This window comes from Camelus ferus, chromosome 4 (assembly GCF_009834535.1).
Source record: "Camelus ferus isolate YT-003-E chromosome 4, BCGSAC_Cfer_1.0, whole genome shotgun sequence".
NCBI lineage: Eukaryota > Metazoa > Chordata > Mammalia > Artiodactyla > Camelidae > Camelus > Camelus ferus.
In genome coordinates this window covers 29863352-29885152 of record NC_045699.1, presented here as the reverse complement: position 1 = coordinate 29885152, position 21801 = coordinate 29863352, and the positions used below count along the sequence as shown (strand labels likewise).

At 38.1% G+C, this 21801-nt stretch overlaps 2 protein-coding genes across 12 annotated transcripts in view; one reads left to right on the top strand and one right to left on the bottom strand.

Annotated features, from left to right (window-relative positions):
* SPATA6L (spermatogenesis associated 6 like) overlaps positions 1-21740 on the bottom strand; it is a 52651-nt gene extending 30911 nt beyond the window's left edge. For 3 of the 11 annotated variants that reach the window (XR_004319178.1, XM_032477738.1, XM_032477740.1), the window contains exons 1-4: positions 12567-12754; positions 8251-8388; positions 5767-5815; positions 2719-2760 (exon numbers count right to left, since the gene is read on the bottom strand). Coding sequence is in view for 9 of the 11 variants with exons in the window: in XM_032477738.1 (XP_032333629.1) it covers positions 2719-2760; positions 5767-5815; positions 8251-8388; positions 12567-12605 (268 nt within the window). In the remaining 2 variants the exon portion in view is untranslated. Of the gene's footprint in view, positions 1-2718; positions 2761-5766; positions 5816-8250; positions 8389-8758; positions 8889-12566; positions 12758-15139; positions 15277-21387 lie in introns of those variants that run through there. The other 8 variants (XM_014560454.2, XM_014560461.2, XM_032477737.1 and 5 more) reach the window with 7 other exon arrangements.
* Positions 8545-11597, top strand: PLPP6 (phospholipid phosphatase 6). Its single transcript, XM_032477745.1, has one exon. The coding sequence runs from the start codon at positions 8628-8630 to the stop codon at positions 9600-9602; it is 975 nt and encodes a 324-aa protein (XP_032333636.1). The 5' UTR covers positions 8545-8627; the 3' UTR covers positions 9603-11597.
* Positions 21741-21801: the final 61 nt, after the last annotated feature.

The following is a 21801-nucleotide window of genomic DNA, read 5'->3' as shown; positions in this document are numbered from 1 at the left end:
CTGAGGCATCTGCCAGGCTCGCCTTCCTTTGCTCACGCTTTCTTTGAAAAAGAAAATTCCTCACAATAAAATATCAAAATAATGCCACAAAATAGAGGAAATACACATGTTAAACATAACTAATTAAAAACTTTGTTTAAAAATATCAGGAATGTGTACCAAAATGCAATGTTAACATTCAGACATCACTCAATAGGTAATCAAAGGACACTGACAGTCACATTATACAGGAGGAAAGAAAGAAAACAAATGGTAATATGAGAAAATGGAAATTTTAAAGAAGCGAATTTAAAATGTTAAGGTTGTCACAAATCATATCTAAAAAGAAAGACAAGAAAATGCAGTAAGATATATTTTAAAGAAATTATGATACACTTCATAAACACAAAAAAATCCAAAAGCTAACATGCAGCATTAGCTGGAATATGGGGAATGGGCACACCATACAGCGCTGAATGCAGCAGAAAGAATGGAAACTTGCTGGAGATCAGTTTACGCCCAGGTTACAAGATACGGTTCAATCTAGCAATTCTATTCTTTACCAATATACCAAGAGAAAAAAATAATTTTTATACATACGCGAAAGACAAAGAATACCTAAATGCTCAATAATATGAATTTAAGGATAATAATAATGCTATAGAAAAATACATAACTATTGAAAATGATAATAAGTAAACTATAGGTAACAATGTGAAGTGAAAAAATAAACCCCAAAATATTATGTACATACTATTTACAGCCCTATAGAAACATATAAGTAAATTCACAAATTCTTCATGATATTAAAAATACTTTAAGATCTATGCTTTTAAAAATTACAATATAACAGTAACATATAATCAAGGAAGCTAGTAACAGGAGAAAATGTATGTGACAGTATTTATGTAAAAATTCCATATCTATGTGTTCTTCTAACCATAGAGAAATATCAAGAAACATGGTCACCAAAATATAAACAGATGTTTCTTCGGTGGGGAGGGTATAACTCAGTGGTAGAGTGCAGTACCTCCATTAAAATAAATAAATAAATAAACCTAATTACCACCCCCTCCAAAGAAAAAAAAGGTTTCCTCATCATTTGGCGATTATTTTCACAAATGAAAACTATGAAGCTGTTTTCATTTTGGAAAGGGAAACAGGCAAAGTGCATAGTAGCAAAGATCAGAAGACAATTAGAAATGTTTCCAAGTTTTAGGTATTCTGTCTCTGTCTGTCAGTCTGTCTCTCTCTCACACACACACATACACAAACTCTAAAATCACCAGATAATCAGCCACACAGAGAGACTCTGAGAACTGGTGACCCCAGGGGGCAGTTCCTACTTTCTTTCACTAGCTCAAGTCTCTTGCCACTCAGGACACAACACAAAGCAAAGACACCACAGAACAGCTTCCTCCTAAAGCCCATGACTCTAACGCCGAGGTCACAAACTCTTCTACAAAGAGCCAGAGAGTAAATGTGTTAGGCTTTGCAAGCCATGTGGTCACAACTACTCAACTCTCACTGCAGTGTAAAAGCAGCCATAAACAGCACTTCAACAAAAGAGTATGGGTAAAACTTCATTGACAACGAAATTTGAACTTCATATAATTTTCACATATCAGTAAATATTCTTCTTATTTTAATGTTTTTCCCAAACATTTAAAAATGTAAAAGCCAAAGACAGTTTGGCAGTTCCTTAAAGAGTTAAACACAGAATTACCATATGACCCAGGAATTCCACTCCTAGGTATACGCGCAACTATATACCCAAGATAACTGAAAACACATACTCACAACTTGTACAGGAATGTTCACTGAAGTGTTACTTGTGATACCCAAAATCTGGGAACAACTCTAATGTCCATCAACTGACAAATGGATAAACAAAATGTGGCATATTCATATAAAAGAGTATTATTTGCCATATAAAGGAATGAAGTACTGATAGATGAAACATGCTCAGTGAAAGAAGTCAGACATTAAAGGACACACATCCTCTGATTCCATTTACATGAAATGTTCAGAATGGGCAAATCCATTTGAGACAGATAGTGGCAGCCAGGGGCTGGGAAGAGGAGGGAATGAGGAGTCACTGCAAACGAGTACAGGGTTTCTTTTGGGGCGTAATAAAAATTATAAAATTAGATAGTGGTGACGGTTACACAACCTTGTGAACATACTAAAAACAACTAAATTATACACTTTAAAATGGTGAGTTCTGTAGTATAAGAATTAAATCTCAATTTTTAAAAATGTAGAAATCGTCTTCAACTCACAGGACATACGAAAACAGACTGCAGGCTGGATATGGCCTGGGGGGCTGTAGTTTGCCAAACCTGTTCTAGCAACTAACAGAGAAGCTAGCTTTGAGTTTTATACGTAAACACACATACACACACACACACACACACACACTCCACAAATTACAACAAAAACAAAACCAAAAACTTGAAAGAAGCTGGGCATGAACTAAAAAAATTATTTGATGAATATTAGCTAAAGTGATGAAAAAATAGAAAGTCAAAGAACCTGTTTAAGTTAAGCTCACTGCCACCAAACCCATAAAGTTACTTTTCTGAAAGTGGACAAGATTCAACAGACTGGTTGGGGGAGAAAAAGTGTGTGTTATATAAAGCATAACTTTTAAATACCAGTTCTGACTTTGTCATGCCATGCTAAGATCCTTTTCAAAGTAAACTAATTTAGAAACTTTAATGAATGCTGACACATTACCTGGAGGCACTAGCTGTATTAATTCAAACCTGGTTAGAAAGCCTAAAAAGAAGAAAAATGAGATTTTAATACTTTAAAATGTTGCCAGAGTTTTCCATTAATTACTGAGTTTAAAACTGCCATAACACCCCATTTACATTATTAATAATAATAAATGCCATACCAACAATGACTAAGGTACTTCTAGACTCAATAAATTGAGAGCATGTGGTGAGAGTAACTGAGTTACAAGAACAGCATTTCATCCCCTGAAAAGTACTGACAAAACGGATGTAATATTTTCTCTCTTAGAGATGTAGTCATAAACCACTGAATACATACATAAATCAACACATTTTTCATTTTAAAAATTCAAAATACAATTGTTATCCATTAATCTATAAAAGTTTATCTTACTTAAAACAGTATGCTATATGACTAAACAAGTTAGACATAATTTGCTATATAAATTAGACATAAAATGTAACATTTTTTAATATTTCCTGAGATCAAAGTATATTTAGAAACAGTGAGCCCATGTACAATGTCTATTAGGACAAGGATAAAATTCAAATCTTAAAAGTAATTTAAGGGGGAGCGTATAGCTCAGTGGTAGGGTACATGCTTAGCATGCGTGAGGTCCTGGATTCAATCCCCAGTACGTCCACTTAAAAAGAAATAAACCTAGTTACCTCCCCCCAAAAATGTAAGTAATAATTTTCTTAAAAACTAATTTAAAACATAAATGGTATAACAATAAAAATCAATAAAGATAATTCCTACAAAATATTAGAAGTGAAAACATTATTATAATAGACAATAATGGTGATTATAGTTAATAATACTATATTATATACTTGAAAGTTACTAAGAGAGTAGAACTTAAATGTTCTTACTACAAAAAAATGAATGGTAATTATGTGATGTAATGAAGGTGTTGGCTAACACTAAGGTAGTAATCATTTGCAATATATAAGTGTATCAAATCAACATGTTGTACACTTGAAACTTACACAATGTTGTATGTCAATTATATCTCAAAAAAGCTAAAAAAAAACCACAATGAAACTAAAATTCTCCATTAGTAGACTTATAAAAAAATGAATGCATAAGGACAGAATTTTAAATGACAACAAACCTAAAAGCCAAAACAGCCTGTAATCTTTCCAAAGAGGGACTATACCCTTGCCAACCATCACCCCAATGATAATGTTGAGCACTTAATATCTCAGGCTCTAAATTTCTTACATTCAATTAATTCTCACCACATGCCATGTTCATGAATTGAAAGACTTAATATTGTTAAGATGACAATAGTCTCCAAATTGATCTACAGGTTCAATGCAATCCCTATCAAAACTTAGCTGGCTTCTTTGCAGAAATTGACAAGCTGATCCTAAAATTCATATGGCAAACCAAGGGAATCCAAAAAGCAAAAGCAGTCTTGAAAAAGAAAAACTAAGTTGAAGGACTCACACTTCCTGATTTTAAAACTTACTACACAAAAGCTACAATAATCAAAATTGTGTCACACTGACAAAATGGTAGATATATGGATCAATGGAATAGAACTGAAACCCCTAAAATAAACCCTCACATTTACAGTCAGTTGGTTTTCCATAAGAGTGTCAAGACTATTCAATGGGGGAAAACTATTCTTAGTAACAATGTTCCTGGGACAATTGAAAATCCAGATGCAAAAGAATGAAGTTGGATCCTTTCTTCATATCATTTACAAAAATCAACTCACTATGTATTACAGACCTAAATGTAAGACCCCAAACCATAAAACTCTTAGAATAAAACACACATATAAATCTTTGGCCTGAATTAGACAATGGTTTCTTATTATGACATCAAAAGCACAAGTAATAAGAGAAAAATAGATAACACAGAATTCATCAAAATTAAAAACTTTCATGTTTCAAAGAACACCATTAAGAAAGTGAAAAGACATCCAAAGAATGGGAGAAAATATTTGTCAATCATACATCTGATATGGAACTTGGATCTACAATATATAAAGAACTTACAACTCAATAAAAAAAAACTCAATTAAAATACAGGCAAAGAATCTGAGTAGACTTTTCTCCAAGTAAGATATACAAATGGCCAATAAACACATGAGATAATGCTCAACATCATTGCTTTCAGAGAAATGCAAATAAAAACAACAGGATACCACTTCATATCCATAAGGATGGCTACCAATCAAAAAGATAATAATAACAAGTGTTGGCTATGATGTGGAGAAATCGAACCTCATATATTGCTGTTGGAATATAAAATGATACAGCTCCTTTGGTACAGTCTGGAAGTTCCTCAAAAGATTAAACAGAGTTACCCTATGACCCAGCAATTACACTCCCAAGTATATACCCAAGAGAAATGAAAACATGTTCACAAAAAAACCCGTACACAAATATTCACAGCAGCACTACTCATCACAGCCCCAAAATGAAAACAATCCAAATGTCCATCATCTGATGAATGGATAAACAAAATGTATATCCATACAATGGAACATTACTTAGACATAAAAAGAAATGAAATATTGACACATACTATAGCAAGAAAGAACCTTGAAAACATCATCATCCATGAAATAAGCCAATCACAAAAGATCACATATCGTATTATTCAATTTATATGAAATACCCAGAAAAAGCAAATCTATAGAAGCAGAAAGATTAGTTGGTAGTTGACTAGGGCTAGAAGGGATCAGGAAGAATGGGTACAGGGTTTCTTCCTGTGGTGATGAAAATGTTCTAAAATCAATTAAGATGATAGTTATACAACTCTGTTATATACAAAAACTATTTAATTGTAATAAAACAAACAGAATCATACCATCAAGTAAATCCCATCTATATCTAGAAAACGGATTGTAATTAAACCAAAAACATGGTTCAAATTTTACATAGTCTATCCTGAATATAAATATGCATCAAACACGAATCCATCACAACTTAGAAAATAGTAGAATTTTATATCTGTGAATTACATATACATAGTAGTCTCTCTCTTTCTCTCTGTCTTTTTTTTTTTTTTTTTTTGGAGAGTACCTACTTTCTAAAATGTCTGCTACAGCTCCAGGGTCTATCGCATTTTCAAACACCTGTAGGAAAAAAAAATGGGGAAAATAAATTTTCAAACTTTTATTAATATATGCTTTTAGAAACTCTAAATTATATTCTTCCAAATAATTAACACATGTCAAGTCCAGCCATATAACATTTTAAGATTCAACAGCAGTATCTTTAACAGGCATGTGGTTAAAAGTTCAAGTAATGACTACAGAATAAATGAATGAGAATTAACACAACAATACCAAGTACAAGGAAAATCTGAGTTAGCTGCATCTCCTACATATTCAAAATATCATCAACTTCACCTAGCCCTACAGTTTGTTGCACATCTGGCATCAACCTCGAAAGAGTCTTGTCTGAGTACCTAGAAAAACATTCTGAATATGACAGATACTCATTATATTTGTTAACTGAATGAATGACTTCTCTTCCCAGGCAATTGGTTGTGCTAAAGATGAATAAAAATTCTATCTATGTGTAACACAAAAGGAAAATTAGGTACTCATAGCTAGGTTCCCATAGAATCCAAAAACAGCAAGAAAGGGAAAGCCTCAGGAGTTTTAGGTGTACCATGAAGCACAAGAAAAACATTTTGATACCTGTCCAGCCACTTCCAATGTGCTTATTTTGTCCTTGAGATAAAAGGGCCTGGGATAGGACTGAAATAAAGGCATATCATGTCCCTCTCCTTGAACTCTAGAATGCTGTAAGAAAGACAAGTTTCCAGTGGAGTTTGATTTTGGGCATTAAATTGCTGATTTAAATGGTGTTTAACCTTAAGCATGATTAAAATTTGCTATTGATCCAAAACCAGGTCTGCTTTAACTACAAAAAAGGAAGCTACCCCTTCTAACACATTTTTGTCTTACTGACTTTGATTTAACAAGCAAATGTGGGTGTTTTTTTTTTCCTCAAAATTATTTCAGTAATTCTATCCCTTCTCTTCATCCCTGTCTAAGAATTTTCTCAAGGATAATTGTGGGGAGTAAATAATCAACAAGAACTGCTCAAACACAATGGCTCATACATTCCTTATGAGTAATTTCTTATTTATCTAAATGCTTTAATGTAATTCAATTCTGAATTACCAAAAAGGTCCAAGGAGGAGAAAATACTTTTGCCACTTGCTACAACTACTTGCAGCTAGAGAATGGAACAGACACAAGAAAGCTGGAGCCAGCTGGTAGAAAGCTTGAATATGAATCCAAATGGCTCATGCAAGAAGGCAATTTTTCAAAATTTAAAATAAAGCATTTAGTTAATTGCACTTTATAAAATGAAAAATGTTCCATGATATTTTTGATTAGTAATCTCAAACACACAACGTTGCAACACAGCAGTAGTGGCATCGAGAGTTTGACTCTAAGGCTCACTCTCCTCTTCTGCAAGTCAGGGAGATTAGACTAGATGACCTCCAAGGTCATTTACAGATTGATTTACAGCTTCTATGATTTTATGTTCCTCGGCTTCTTATAAAAATATTTTTAAGGTCTTCTAAAGAAGTAAATTTAAAATTCAAAAAACTAATAAAGAAATTCTTGGGGAAAAAAATAAACTGGATTTTCAACACCCACACTTAATCACTATCACATCCTAAGTGGTAGAATTAGGTTCCTTTGGATTCTGACTGTATGTTCCAAGGTTATGTCCATTTATTTCTCTCCTCTCTTATCCAGCCTGTTTGGAAGTGAAAGTGATAGGCCCTACCCTGGAGCCTTCCCATACTCATCTCCTCCCCAAAGGAACCACCTCAGTGATATTGTTTTGGACAAAATCATAAACTTATCAAGGTTAAAATTCATTCCACCTCCAAATTTCAAAACAAAAACTTTAAGGAACTGTCGGTGATTGAATAGTAATGAAATTATTTCATTAAATACTAAAGTGAGAAAAAAGTTGGTAATGTTTTGGCTATTTATATCATAATCACATTCACTGGAACAGAATTTAGTCTTTATCACTGCAGCTAAGTAAACCAGATATGACCCAAGAAAACACAGTAAATCTGAAGAGCTTTCTTGTTTTGTTACAAAATTTCAGATACGAATTTAACGAACTTGGTTAGTTTTGGGTTATTTTTCTGAGTCTAAAAAAAGTTTGTTTCTAAGGTCTGCTAGTTTATTGATAATCTCTGTCAGAAATGTAATGCAACTGCCTCTAACACCTCCAAGAACATTCAGAAAATGCTCTCTGCTCCAGTTAGAAAATGCCATGGGAGTTCCAAGAATAGAAAACATCCACCAGGGTATTTAGCACTAGTTTGACAGAACTTGGCTCAGACCTGAAATCCAAAAGCAAGTCCTCCAATTAAGGTTTTGCACTGTGCTGAGGTGCCTTCATGTAATTTTGTTACAGAAAATTTACAAGATAAGTTTATAAAAACTGTGTTCTTCAGAAGGAACTAGTAAATGATCTTCAGACAACAGAATCTAAGTTTCTCTAGCAATGAGAAAGTCAGGATCACCTTTTCAAACATCATGCTCCGCTGAATCATAATAGGGAACACAGAAGGGAAGTTATCCGTCTTCAGGTACTGATTCAGGAGGTAAACCCCAAGGTACACATCCTGCTTGCCAGGAAGGAACACTCCTGGGCAAGAAATCTTAAAAAGAAAGAAAGAAAGAAAGAAAAAGAACAGGGTTTGTTTTGTTTTGTAAAAGGGACTCTATATTCCCTAACCTCCTATAATGTCAAATTTCCCCCACCACAGCACCTGTACTTCCCACACCACCACCCTCCCCTCTCCTCTCCTTCCTCAAATTGGAAATTCCAATTTCCTCCCTCGTCTCCGCCAGGTGTCACAATCGTCCTCTAGCAGGCTCCTCTCCCCGCCCCTCCAGGATGGCAGTGCGGAAGCGGAAGAGGCTGCAAGGCCGGGAAGCCTCTCCTGAGGCCAGCGGGGTCCTGCGGTCCGGGCCGCCCGCCGTGATGTCGAGCCCCCGGAGGAACGTCGAGGGACGCCCGCTGGGTACCAGTGCCCCCAGCAGCAGCAGCAGCAATTCCGTCAGCCCAGCCCACGGCGGCGGCGGCGGCAGCAGGTTCGAGTTTCAATCCCTGCTCAGCAGCCGCGCGCTGGGCACCGACCCCACCTGCGGCCGGCTCCGCGCGTCCGAGAGCCCGGTGCACCGCCGCGGCTCGTTCCCTCCCGCCGGGGCAGGCCCCTCGCAGGCGTCCCCGCCCCCGCCGCCCGAGGAAGACCGCATGGACCTCAACCCGTCCTTCCTGGGCATCGCCCTGCGCTCCCTGCTGGCCATCGACCTGTGGCTGTCTAAGAAGCTGGGGGTGTGCGCGGGGGAGAGCTCGTCCTGGGGCAGCGTGCGGCCCCTTATGAAGCTGCTGGAGATCTCGGGACACGGCATCCTCTGGCTGCTGGGCACCCTCTACTGCCTGTCCAGGAGCGACAGCTGGGCCGGGCGCGAGGTGCTGATGAACCTGCTCTTCGCCCTACTGTTGGACCTGCTGCTGGTGGCCTTGATCAAGGGGCTGGTCCGCAGGCGCCGCCCGGCCCACAACCAGATGGACATGTTTTTCACCCTTTCGGTGGACAAGTACTCCTTCCCTTCGGGCCATGCCACCAGGGCCGCCCTGGTGTCGCGGTTCATCCTGAACCACCTGGTGCTGGCCATTCCGCTGAGGGTGCTGGTGGTACTGTGGACTCTCATCTTGGGCCTCTCCAGGATCATGCTGGGGCGGCACAATGTCACCGACGTGGCTTTTGGCTTTTTTCTGGGTTACATGCAGTATTGCATCGTGGACTATTGCTGGCTCTCACCGCACAATGCTCCGGTCCTCTTTGTACTGTGGAACCAACAGTGACACCATCTCATTCATTATGGCACCAGGAGATCTGGAGGTCTCCACATGTGATGATGCTGACATAAACCAGCAGCCATCCTGCTTGCCCCTCTAAGGAAATTTCAGGTTTCCTTTGGGATTTCAGGTGTCCTACCATCTTGATGGGTTGCTAGGCTGGAGCACGTGCTGGCCATTACTGATCACAGCCATATTGTAGAAAGCAAAAAAACAAACAAAAACCCTTTTATTACATACTTATTCAACAACTGTTTATATCTCCAGGACAACTGCAAAGAAACCAAGTTGGGGTGATTATAATGTTGCTTCTTTTTAAAAGTTGACATCAGTAAATTTTGTGTTTTGTAGTAATCTCATGAGTCAACACATCACTGGTAAATTGAACTTTGAAAAAAAAATCATCATCATTCTGTAAATATACATGCAGGTGAGCCACATATTAATCCTAGTTCTTTTCCTGAGGTAGATTTTAAACAGTATTGTAAGAGTCTAAGACATAGATTTTTCTTATTCATTCCCTGAATATCTGGGGAGATTTCTTCTTAATCTTGATTTTCTTGGTAAGCTTTTTTAGTTTATTGTCTCTCCCATCTTTGCAGATTGGGTAGTGAGAAGACAGATTATAGTACATATCTTTCTCTTCTTTTCTTCTACCTCTTCAAAAGGTCTTTTAAACATATTTTTTCCACCAGTCTCTAATTCTGTCTTTTGCAATATTGCCTTTCTGTATTCAGAGAACAAGCCAAGAACTTACTTTGAAGAAGAAACACTTAAAGGCTGGTGCCCTTATCTACGGTGCCCATAGAAAAGGAAAGATGAGACTGTGGCCTCATGCTTAATTCTGTTGACAGCCAATAGCATGGTATGACAGGGGACAAAAAAGCTAAGTTGCTAGGAGGGCAGAGGAACTGAGAGTCTAGGGGAAGGCTCACTACATATTATGTCAGTGGACAAACATGTTAGGAATGGGCCCTGCTGCCTGTCATCTCAACTGAGTAAAGAATAATGCTCCTTTACTAAGGTAATAAAGTGGGAAAATAACTTGATTCTTTGCAATGCAAAAGCATAAGCTTTCTCATATATATCACAGGATGACCCTGTTATTACAGATTTTCATATGGAATTCTGTTTCCCTGTATACAGCACAATTTAGTTAACAGTATTTAACTTGAAATTCATCAAGTGGAAGCTACTGCTATACCAGGCACAAAATATAACTCCTAAAATTCCGTTGTATTGATTCGCCTCCCCAAATCACACCACAAAAGACCACCAAATGCAGGGTGGACTCTGTTCACTATTCTTTGACCAGGAAAGACAAAAGAGAGTGTGTGCTTTAAATGCTGCTCTACCTGAAAATAAGGACCTTTAAATTACCTATGGAACTGGTGTCTTCAGATAATCTTAATGACCAACTGTTTTGACATTTATAAGTAGAGAGGATTATGGCCTTTGATCTATCATATAGAGGAACACAGAGGAATCTGGAGAATGGCTGTGACAAGTAGGCTCAGACCGGTAGAAGTGTGAACTCTCCGAGCATGAGAGGCACACTGAAAAAGCAGTAGCTACTCTTCAAAATAAAATAAAATTACTTGTATTCCCACAATAGCCTGAACACAGACTACCTCTTCACTTCCTGAATCAGCCACACTGTGAAGCTCTAAGTGGTTTCCTTTATTGTTTAGTCCTAGAGAGATCCTTTTATTTTAATTGCAGCAATATTCAGGCCAGATATTTGGAAGCAATGATATTTCCTCTTGTCATGTCCACAAGTCTAAATATTGGGGGCTCAAAATTAAGCTGATCTTCTGGTTCCTGGTTATTCTTCTGGAATTCCCTATCTTGGTTGCTGGCTTTTAAAGCACAGATCAGTTCACCTGCTGATTTTGGAACATCCTAAGTACTGTAGAATAAAAAACTGATTTCACTGTTAATTGTATACTGAAGAATGCCTTTTAAAAGTCAAAATAAAATTAACCAGTAATGCTGAATGAAGTAAGATGAAAACTTGTTGAATTTTTGCCTTGATGAGGAGGAAGAATGATTTCAGTCGGCTTCTCAAGAATTCCTTCATCTTACTGCACAATTTTGAGAGCTCACAACTAATATAACACAATTGATACAGTCTGGTCCTATTTGCTGTCAGCAAAGTAGGACAAATCCAGGAAATTTCTATCTTTGTTTTAGAGCTGCACATATGAGGAAATCAGCATTTGTCACTTACATGGAGGCTAACCAGATTTTTCCATGGCCATAACCTGTTGGTGTTGTGCTTATAATCATGGCCAGTAGAGCCCCTTATAGCTTGCAGGCAAAGCTGCTTGACAGTCTGTCCCTAACTACAGATGGAGGGATTGAAAAATGGAAGCTGAAATCAGAGGAATGACTGACCCCACACAGGAAAAATGGAGTCACTCTGCCACAGCACCTCACTTAAAAAGGATTCAGTGGATAATTATAAGAGTTATTGATTGATTTCCCTTTTGTAATTAGCAAGACCAAACCATTTGCAGGGGAAATGGCTTAGAAAATATTTGATTGATTTATAGAGATGGCAAATTATCAGGAAGTGACAGGGCTTTTTGAACTTAAACTCTTTCCTGGTTATTTAAAGGAGGGGCTTTTTAACCGTTTCACAAATCTTTATCCTGGAAAAGAAAATAAAATCATTCTTGGACCTGATGCAAGGTTATTTTAAAGAACAGAAAAATTCAGGATAAATCTAAGTAACAAGCTGGCTTTGGAGGCGGGGCATGAAGAAAATGAGAAGAGGTTATGCTGAATTAAATGTTATAAACCCAGGAAAGACCAATGTAGAGAATCTTAGGGACAGAGATATGATTTGTCCCCAAAGATAATGATGCGGGTGGTGGCGGGGAGGGTGAAAACGACCCAAGATGATTTAAGAAGCCTGGGGAAAGAGTATGCTTTGGGGCAAGGAGGAGAGGTTTGTAGATCTCTTACCGCCCGGATCTGCAGTTCCACCACCACCTCCAAAGGCATAGTTCACTACGTGGGCGAAAAGACTGGAATGAAAAGATCCTTTTGTGCAGAGCTCTGGACCGATTTCTCTTAGTTTAGCTCAATCGGCAGATGGTCCCAGAAGTTTCCCCAGTCCCCCACCCTCTCGTACCCCCATCAGTCCCCCCAGCCCAGGTCCCTCCCACTAGGACGGGTCTCACACAGCCGGAGCTGGCGCCAAGGCTTCCAGAAGGCGGAAGCAGCGCGTTGCCATGGACACTCAAAAACGCAACCTTCCACCCAGGAACGTCAGCGAGACTCTGGCGCAGGCGTGTGCGCCTCCAGCGAGCCACTTGGAACTCGCGGTCCCGACGTCGGCTTCCCAGACTGTGCGCTAGCGGAAGAGATTGACCGGTGTACTGCCATGGTGACCGGCTCAGGAGACGCTAAGAGCCTCAGTTTCCTTTCCACCAAAACTTTCCAGCAGCAGTCCTTATGTTAAAACGTTTACTGTGTCCATTCCAAAAGTGAAATGTGATCATAGCTCTGTTATAACTTAAGCGCTGCCCATTTTTACTACCTATACGACCCCAAGCCCTGGAAATTCTGTAACAATTCTAATTAATATAGTAGTATGTCCCTAAAGGAACTCTCTTGCTTGTGAAATGTTATGTCCTCACGCTTGGTTTCGAAACCATGCCACTGTCAATTAGAAATGAAACGCGTGCTAATTAAAAATACAAGGTTAATTCTTAAAGAGGTTTAAAAGTTAGGTATCCCATGTTAGCCACAATAGAAATTTTTTTCAGCCTCTTTACTAAGGTTTAGTTAACTTAAGACAAGCATCGAATTACATTATCTCCCAATGGGTGGTTACTGTAGTTGTTAAAGCCAGGGTTACACTGTAAAAAACCGTCAGAAGTGGCAGGCAGAGCAAGAGTTCTTAACCAGTAGGGGAAATTGCATTCTTTTCCACTCACAGTATTTAACAGACAACAAATGAATGAAGAGAGGAGGGAGTGGCTGCTTTTGGCTATTAGAAAAATCTAGGAGGGCTGGTGCTATCTCCAAACAGAAAATTTTTAATCGGTATTAGTTATTTATTACTAACATTTAGCATTGGAGATTTATGCAATTCAGGAATGTGAGTGTATTAGGTATTCATTTTGGTAATTGGATTGCTTTTCCCTGGAAGAGAAAAACTTAGTATGATGAAGGAAGATGTACTATGTCCTTATCCAATCCTCATTCCTCTGGGTGTCTGCATACCAGGAGGCACACAAATGGGTGCTTGGCTCTCTACAGTATCCAGAGCACTGATTTGTCAGCTCACAGCAGCATGCTGGCACCCTTACTAATGGAGTGATATAAGGGACAGAACCTGCCTTGACCCTCACAAGTTCATCATCAACACCAATAATAAGGCATCAAGGAGAGTGACAACCAAAACATGACTCAGCAAGCGATTAGACACAATGGAAGGGAGGAATCAGTCTTTACTGAGAACCTTTAAAGTGCTAGGCATGTTGCTTACACTAGTTAGTTTCATCTCTACAATAACTCTTTGAGGGAGATATTATTATGCCATTTACAGATGCAGAATCTGAGGCCAGACAGCCTTTTGTCCAAGGCCACACAGCTAAGGGGAAGCAGCCACACTTGAATCCAGGTGTGCTCTACCACATCACTGCCCCTGCAACATAGGCATCCTTCTGATCCCTAGAGACACAGTGTCCTGTTCTATGCTCCTCCTAGCCTTAACTGGACTCTCCTGGCTTAACTGAACTCTCTTTGATATAATTAGAATCTCCTTGGTTGTCTCCTAGGGCACAGTCCTCTTTTGGTTCCCTTCAATTCCCTGGCCATTCTTCCTCTGTCTCTATTCATCTTCCTCTCCCTGGATAAGCAGTATTTCTAGGTCCTTTCTTTTCCTCACTTGAATATCCTCTACCTAGTGTGTCGTCCAGTGTAGGTCTGGAATAGCACACGTACACAGATTTATATATCCCACACAAACCTCTCTTATGCTCTTGCAGACCAGATGGAGTCTCACTATTACATATGTATCTCCTCTTTTTGGCAACTGCCACAATAATAGGTTTATATTTTCTCCTGATCGTTGATTACTATTTGCCTCTTTAAACTGTAAGCCCTGCATGGCTAAGAGTTTGTATCTTAAGTACCTAACATAGTAGATGCTCAGTAATTATCCTGAATAGATGTTAAATGCAGAGGTGCTCAAGCCAGTCTATAAAGTTTACTGTACATGGGTAAGGGGAGGTCCTACCACTACAGTGCAAACTAAATATGCAAAATGAGAAAGTACCCGGCACAACTACTTCTGCTAGTCTGCCATGGGGGTATTAAATGACTTGATAGGAAATACTTACATTCTGTTCACTTCCTCCACCATGGTCACCTGAAGCACTCAGCTGCCAGAGAGATGCAGACATTGCTACATACACAATGCCTCTGGCCCTTGCAAAGATTGAGGCTGCCACCTCCACTGGAGGCCAAGGAAAGACATTCAAAGATTAAATTGTCCTGTCAACACTTCCAGAGATTGGCTTTATTACCTGTGTAGGTGGCGGAAAACAAATCCCATTGAACAACTCTTATTCCCAGAGTGTTTCTGCAGTGCAGGCTGGTCAGCAGTGATATCAGCACTGCAGAAATGACACATCAGTAATACATCCTGGTCACATCCTGGCCACTGCCAAGAAAATGGCACATGTCCCAAATGGGAATTTTCCAAAGAGTTAATTATAATATGCAAAGAACAAAAGTTATGACAGATAATTATTGCTGAAATTTTCCTTTTAACTAAAAAAAAATTATAGAACACTAAATTGTAAACACGTCTTTTCAAATAACATAGGAAGGAGTATTCATATGAGGGAAGGAAACTATAAAAAAAGGAAGCACTAATGGCAGGGATATGGGAAAACACATTCATACATTGGTAGAAGAGTAAAAAAATATACACACACACACACACACACACACACACACATAGTATAGTAATTTTCTATGGCTACTTTAACAAATTACCACAAACTTACTGGCTTAAAACAAGACAAATTTATCATTTTTGGTTTTGTGGGTCAGAAATCCAACACAGATCTCTAAAAGCAAACTGTGAGCAGGGCTGCATTCTTGCCTTTTCTGTTTCCTCGGTTTTCCAGCTTCTATGGGGCTGCCTTCGTTCCTTGGCTTGTAGCTCCCTTCTTTCATCTTCAAAGCCAGAAACACTGATCCAAGTCTTTCTCATGCTACCATCTCTCTGGTTCCACTTTTAAGGATCTTTATAACAACACAGTGCCCACCAGATAGGCCAGGATAATTTCCCTATTAAACTTAGCTGATTTGAAACTGTAATTCCATCTGTGAGTCAATTTCCCTTTGCCATGGAAGGTAATATAGTCAAAGGTTCCAGGGATTAAGGAATGGATATCTTTAGGGGCCATTATTCTGCCTAACACATAGAACTTCTCTGGAGAGCAATTTATTAACATCTATCAAAAACTTTCATTTTACTCAGCAGTTCCACTGCTAGGAATAAGTATATATGGGTATACTTTCAAAAGTACACCAAAACATATACTGCAACATTATTTATAGTTAAAAAAAGACTGGAAACCACCTAAATGATCCTTAAATATGATTAGATTAAATCAATTACGGTTAAGCCTCAAGATAGAACAGTATGCAGCATGGAAAAAGAATAAAGCAGAGCTGTTAAGTCCTTGCAGTAAAAACTAAAATATAGGACTAAGGAGGAAAAAAAAACATGGAACAAAAATGTGTAAAGTGTGCTTTCATTTGGAAAGTTGACAGGGAATATGATATGTACACATATGCTCAGAATATTCCTCAAAGGATACACTAGAAACTGCTCACAGTTAGTGCCTCTGGGGAGAGGATCTGAAGTACAGAGATAGAGAGGAAACTTACTTTTCACTGAATATCCTCAGGTACTTCAAAAATATTTTTGCCAAGTAGTTGCATTATATAGACCAAAAAGGAAAACAAATTAAAACAAGTAGAAAACATAAAATGGAAAGGATAAATCTGGGAACACAGGAAGGGCCAGGAACTTGCTTCCTCAGCTTCTGGGGCTCCATGCTGTGAGAATGTCCATGGAAATGTGTCTGCTACTTCTGCTTCTAGTGCAGTGTCTTATTCTGTGATCCCTGGCTGTCTCAGGGATCCTAATCCTCCTGAAATGACAGGTAACCTTTTATGCACATGTATAGGTGCATTTTTCTGGGAAGAGAGACTGTAGTTTTCATCAGTCTGGAAGGAATAGAGTTAGTGGTTTTAGAACCACTGCTCTGCCCTCTATTCTGCCATCAGTCCCCTCCTACAGCAAAAAAAAAAAAAAAAAAAAAAAGGGGGGGCACCCATGTGGCCCTTTTCTGACAAGGCGGTAGATAAGGAAAGAGAGGCTTTTCTCTCCATCACATTCATACCCACTTACTAGAGCCAATTATCTCTTCAAGGGCAGCTTTATTCAATAATAAGTGAGAAAGAGCTTCAAAGTTCTATTCTAGGCCATTAGTTTATGTCCGGATTCAGACTCATTTGTGAGGCCCTACAATCTTTTGTGCCAGTGAATTATTCATTAGCAAATGTGAGTAACACCAGCAGATTGAGTTTCTAAAGTGAGTTGTTCATTAGTATTTGTGAGAACTGCCTGGAGAAAAACAAAACAAAACAGAACAAAAAACCCTTAAGTACATGAGACAATCTGGATTATTTCAACAGTAATGCAATGCCAGATAACTGACTTTTTTTTTAAAAAAACAGAACCAGCCTCAAGACTCAAGCAATAATTGTGCTTTTACTGGCCTTCCTCAAAGTCTTTCTCCGAAATGTTTTTTAACAGTTTAGTTTTCTCACAGTCTGATATGCAGATGAGAAAAGTATACTTTTCTGACTTTTACTACAAATGTATAAAAGAGCTCAATGAGCTATCTTAGGTTCTTTCTTTGATTCTCATAAACTGCGCAAAGATGAAGTTTATTACTAAAAAAATCTTAATGTTAAAATCATATTCTTTGGGGGGAATGTTATATTAGAAGGACCAGGCTGCCACCATACAAACCCACTGTTCAAGTGTAACATCACTAAAGATGGTATCACATGTCCTCTTCCTATGTGATTCATAGGAAAGCACCTATAAAGCACCTTTGTCAAGAAAGCTGAAGTTGAATCTAATTGAGCCTCTAGAGCTACACGGTCTAATAAGGTAGCCTTATATGGCTATTTAAATTTAAATTAACTAAGACTAAATAAAATTTTAACTTCAGTTCCTCACTTGCACTAGTCACGTTTAAAGTGCTCAGTAGCCACATCTGCCTAGTGGCCACTGTATTGGACAGTACAAGTAGAGTATTTCCATCATCACAGAAACTGCCTTGGGAACAGTGTTGCTCTAGAGCTAACTTCACTTAAAGGAAATACGGGGGATGGAAAGACATGTTAATGACACCACAAGGAAGCAAACATATGTAGAATGTGAGATATTCTATAGGACAACTGATCCAGTTGGTCTGCAACAAGTCAATGACACAAATTAAAAAAAAAAAAGGAAGCGGCAGAAATACTCTAGATTAAGATAATTCTAAGACCTGACAACCAAATGTAATATGTGATTTTGTTGGGAAACCCAATTCAAACAAACCAACTTAAACAGAATATCTGACACTATAGGGGAAATTTGATTATTGTTTGGGTATTAGATAATACCAAGGAATTAATTTTGATAGGTATGATAATGTCCTTGTGTTTATGGAAGCCAAATATCAACATTGTTTGGAGATGCATATTCAGATATGTAGCAAAAATTATCTAATATCTAAGATTTTGTTTCTGAATACTTCAGCAAATGAATAAAAGGGATGGATAAAGGTAATGTAGTAAAATCTTGATAATTGTTGATCTGGACAATGGATATATTGGGCTTACTGTAATTCTATACTTTTGTGTATTTTAAAATATTCAAAATAACAATTTTAAAATCTTTAACACATATTTAAATAAGAAAAGCAATAAAATCCTTATGTAAACTCTATTCTGTCTTAAAATAGCCCCTCAAGAGGATTCTTGGTGGCATCACTATGGAATTGCCTTCAATAGAAATCTTCATAGGTTTAAAGAGAAAAATATAGTGGATCTATTCACTTCAAATGCAGATGACATAAGAAAATTACTGTAGTGTGTAATACTTTACAAGTAATTCAGAGAGAAACCCACACAAGAAAAAAAGCAGTGTATTATATGAATAGTGATCTCTCTATATATAAAAATAGATTTTAAAAAAAGTTTCTTCAGTATAGCACAGGGAACTATATTCAATATCTTGTAATAACCTTTAAGGAAAAAGAATATGAAAACGAATATATGTATGTATATGCATGACTGGGTCATAGGGCTGCACATCAGAAATTGACACATTGTAACTGACTGTACTTCAATTTTAAAAAAAGGGAAAAAAAGAATAATGGTCTCTGCATGAATATCAAAAACAGGAGCTGACAATTTGAGTATTTCTTTAAGCATACACACTTCTCAAGAATTTTCCCCAAGTATCAGGAATACTTCCATGGAAGGAATTAAATTGCAATTAGACAGGGTTGGACATTCTAGACTATGTGCATAGTCCATAAACTTCCATCTTAAAGTAATTTCTATTCAGAAAATATAATTTGCTCCTTTGAGTCTCAAGAGGGCTAGTTCTAGATCCACGGGAGTGGTAGGCTAATTATGACTCAAAGCAATTTCCAAGGAATTATATTTATTATTCAATATAAGAAAGTAGAAAAGAGTGTGATTTAGTCCCAACACTTGTAAAAAGTGTCTGCTGTACCCGGGCGCAGGATTTAGGCCCCAAATGCAGCCATGTCTAAGATGAGGCTATTTTTTATGTTGTTATATCTACCCTTTCTTCTGGAAACATAACTGTTTCCATTTCCTTTTTACCCTCTTCTGTCTTTATTTAATCCTACACCTTTCCTTTTATACTTGTTTCCATTTATGTGCTCCCTATTCACCTATTGACATGTATTATTGAGTACCTACAATGTGCTAGGTACTGTTCTGGGCAATGGAGGCATAAGGGTGAACAAAAAACAATCTATGCCTTTGTGGACCTTACATTCTAATGGGGTAAGAAATATAATAAAGTGAACATAGATAACAACAGTATGATTAATGCTAGGAAGAGAGTATCGGCTGGGTTGGGGAGAGAGAAAGTTACAGGTTGGAGAGGGACTTAAAACCCAATTTACACCCAGTGGAAAGGTCAGCCTCTCTAACAGTTATGACATTTGATATAAGATCTAAACAGAAAAGATCACTAGCAAGACTTTTAAAGAACTAAGAGAAAAGACATCGAGGCAAAGGGAACAGTAAATGTAAAAGGCCATGAGTCAGAAAAGAAATGGGTATGTTTGAGGAACTGAAAGGAAGCCAGTGAGCTTACTAAGAGAGACCTGGGCAGGGAGTAGAAGAGGTTCAGAAATGACACTTAAAAGAGTTAGGGTGGCACTAGATAGCCAGAAACTTACAGTTATTGAAGACAATGTGATTGTCTAACCAAGAGACATAAGCTCTTCTTCCTTCCCATTAGCAACCCAGTTTTGCTTGGGTGGCAATGGATCTAGCTCCAGGGAATAAATCACTATTTATTTAAGCCAATTCTGGCCAGTCACTGAAGTTTTTGAGAAATGTTTTTGAAGTAATAGAAAGCTGCAAGTGAATAAAGCTGTTTTTGTCTTCTCTCCCTCTATGCTTTAGCTACTGCCATGTTTTCTCCTATGGCTTTCACTCCTAAATGCAAAATGTTTAGGTACAGTGCTCCTCAACTTTTATTTGTAATTAATTTCTAAGGTATAATATATATTCATTGGAAAATATTCAAACAGCATAATACAGGAGAGCTAAAAGTGGGAAGTAAAGATGCCCAGAAACTTTACTCTACAGCCTTATCCACCAGGAGTATTCATTAATATTAATAATTCTTGTTTACCCTCCAGGAATTTTCTATACACATGTACACGCACATACACAGAGAACTGTTTTTACACAAGTTGCATTATCTCTTAATACATATAGATATATAAACATACATCTAAAAAAGCAAGTTGCTTTTTTTTTAAACTCGCATTTTGGGGATATTTCTGTATCAGCACATTTATATCTACTTTACTCATTTTAAAGACTGATAATATCCTATTGTATTAATTATACACTATAACTTTTTTAAGGTCTTCTATTGGTAGGCAATTAGATCGTTTCCTCTGTTTTTTTCCTTGCTCCTCGCCCCCCAATGCTGCAATAAACACCTATGTAGATAAATCAGTGGTGCAAAAACAACTGTTGGATAATTTCCTGGTAGTCAGATTGCTGCATCAAAGCACTTAAACCTCTGATACCGTCAATCTACCCCTCCCAAAACGTTACTCAAATGACATTCTAACAGCATTTCCTCACACCTTGCCTACACTCGATATTGAGACTTCAAAAGATTGAAAAAATGGCGTCTTACTATTTTTATTTGGGTCTCTTCATTTATGAGTAGCGCAGCAATGCCCGACTGTTAAACGTGAACGTTTTTAAGTCCTATTCCCTGGGCTGATCCTACCTCTTCCCCTTTAAATGTGTGACCTTAGACATGCTAGGTCTTTTTCTTCTACTCAAAAAAGGGGTAACGAGAGCACAAATCTTTACGATTAAACGAGATACGTAGAAACACAGTAAGCCCTTTGTACACGTTCGCTATTAGTAGTACTATTTTTTAAAACCCTGTTTGCTCCAGTACCTTATCTTTGGCATACTCCTCCTCCCAGCCAAGTTTCGCAGAATTCTTGTCGCTTGTAACTCAAAATAAGAGGAAAATTGGCTCTGCTTTTCAAAATTCTCCTCATTTCAACCGCCCCTCCCCCCACCCCATCCCCGTCGCTTCAAAACTACTGGTTTACTTAACAGTGTACAGGAATGAGTTGCAGTTTTTAAATAATACGCAAAGTGAACAACGCTTGGCCCGAGCACCCCCCGGCCTCCAGGACCCACTGCACGGTTGAGAGTAAATCTGCAGCGCTGAAAGACTGCAGGAAAAAAGAGTTTTAAACTAGGAAGAGTTCCAGACGCAAGCTCCTCAGCAAGCCACGGGAACCACCTCCCACGGCCCCGCCTTCCAATCCGGAAGTGACGCACCTACTGGAGCCCGTCCTTT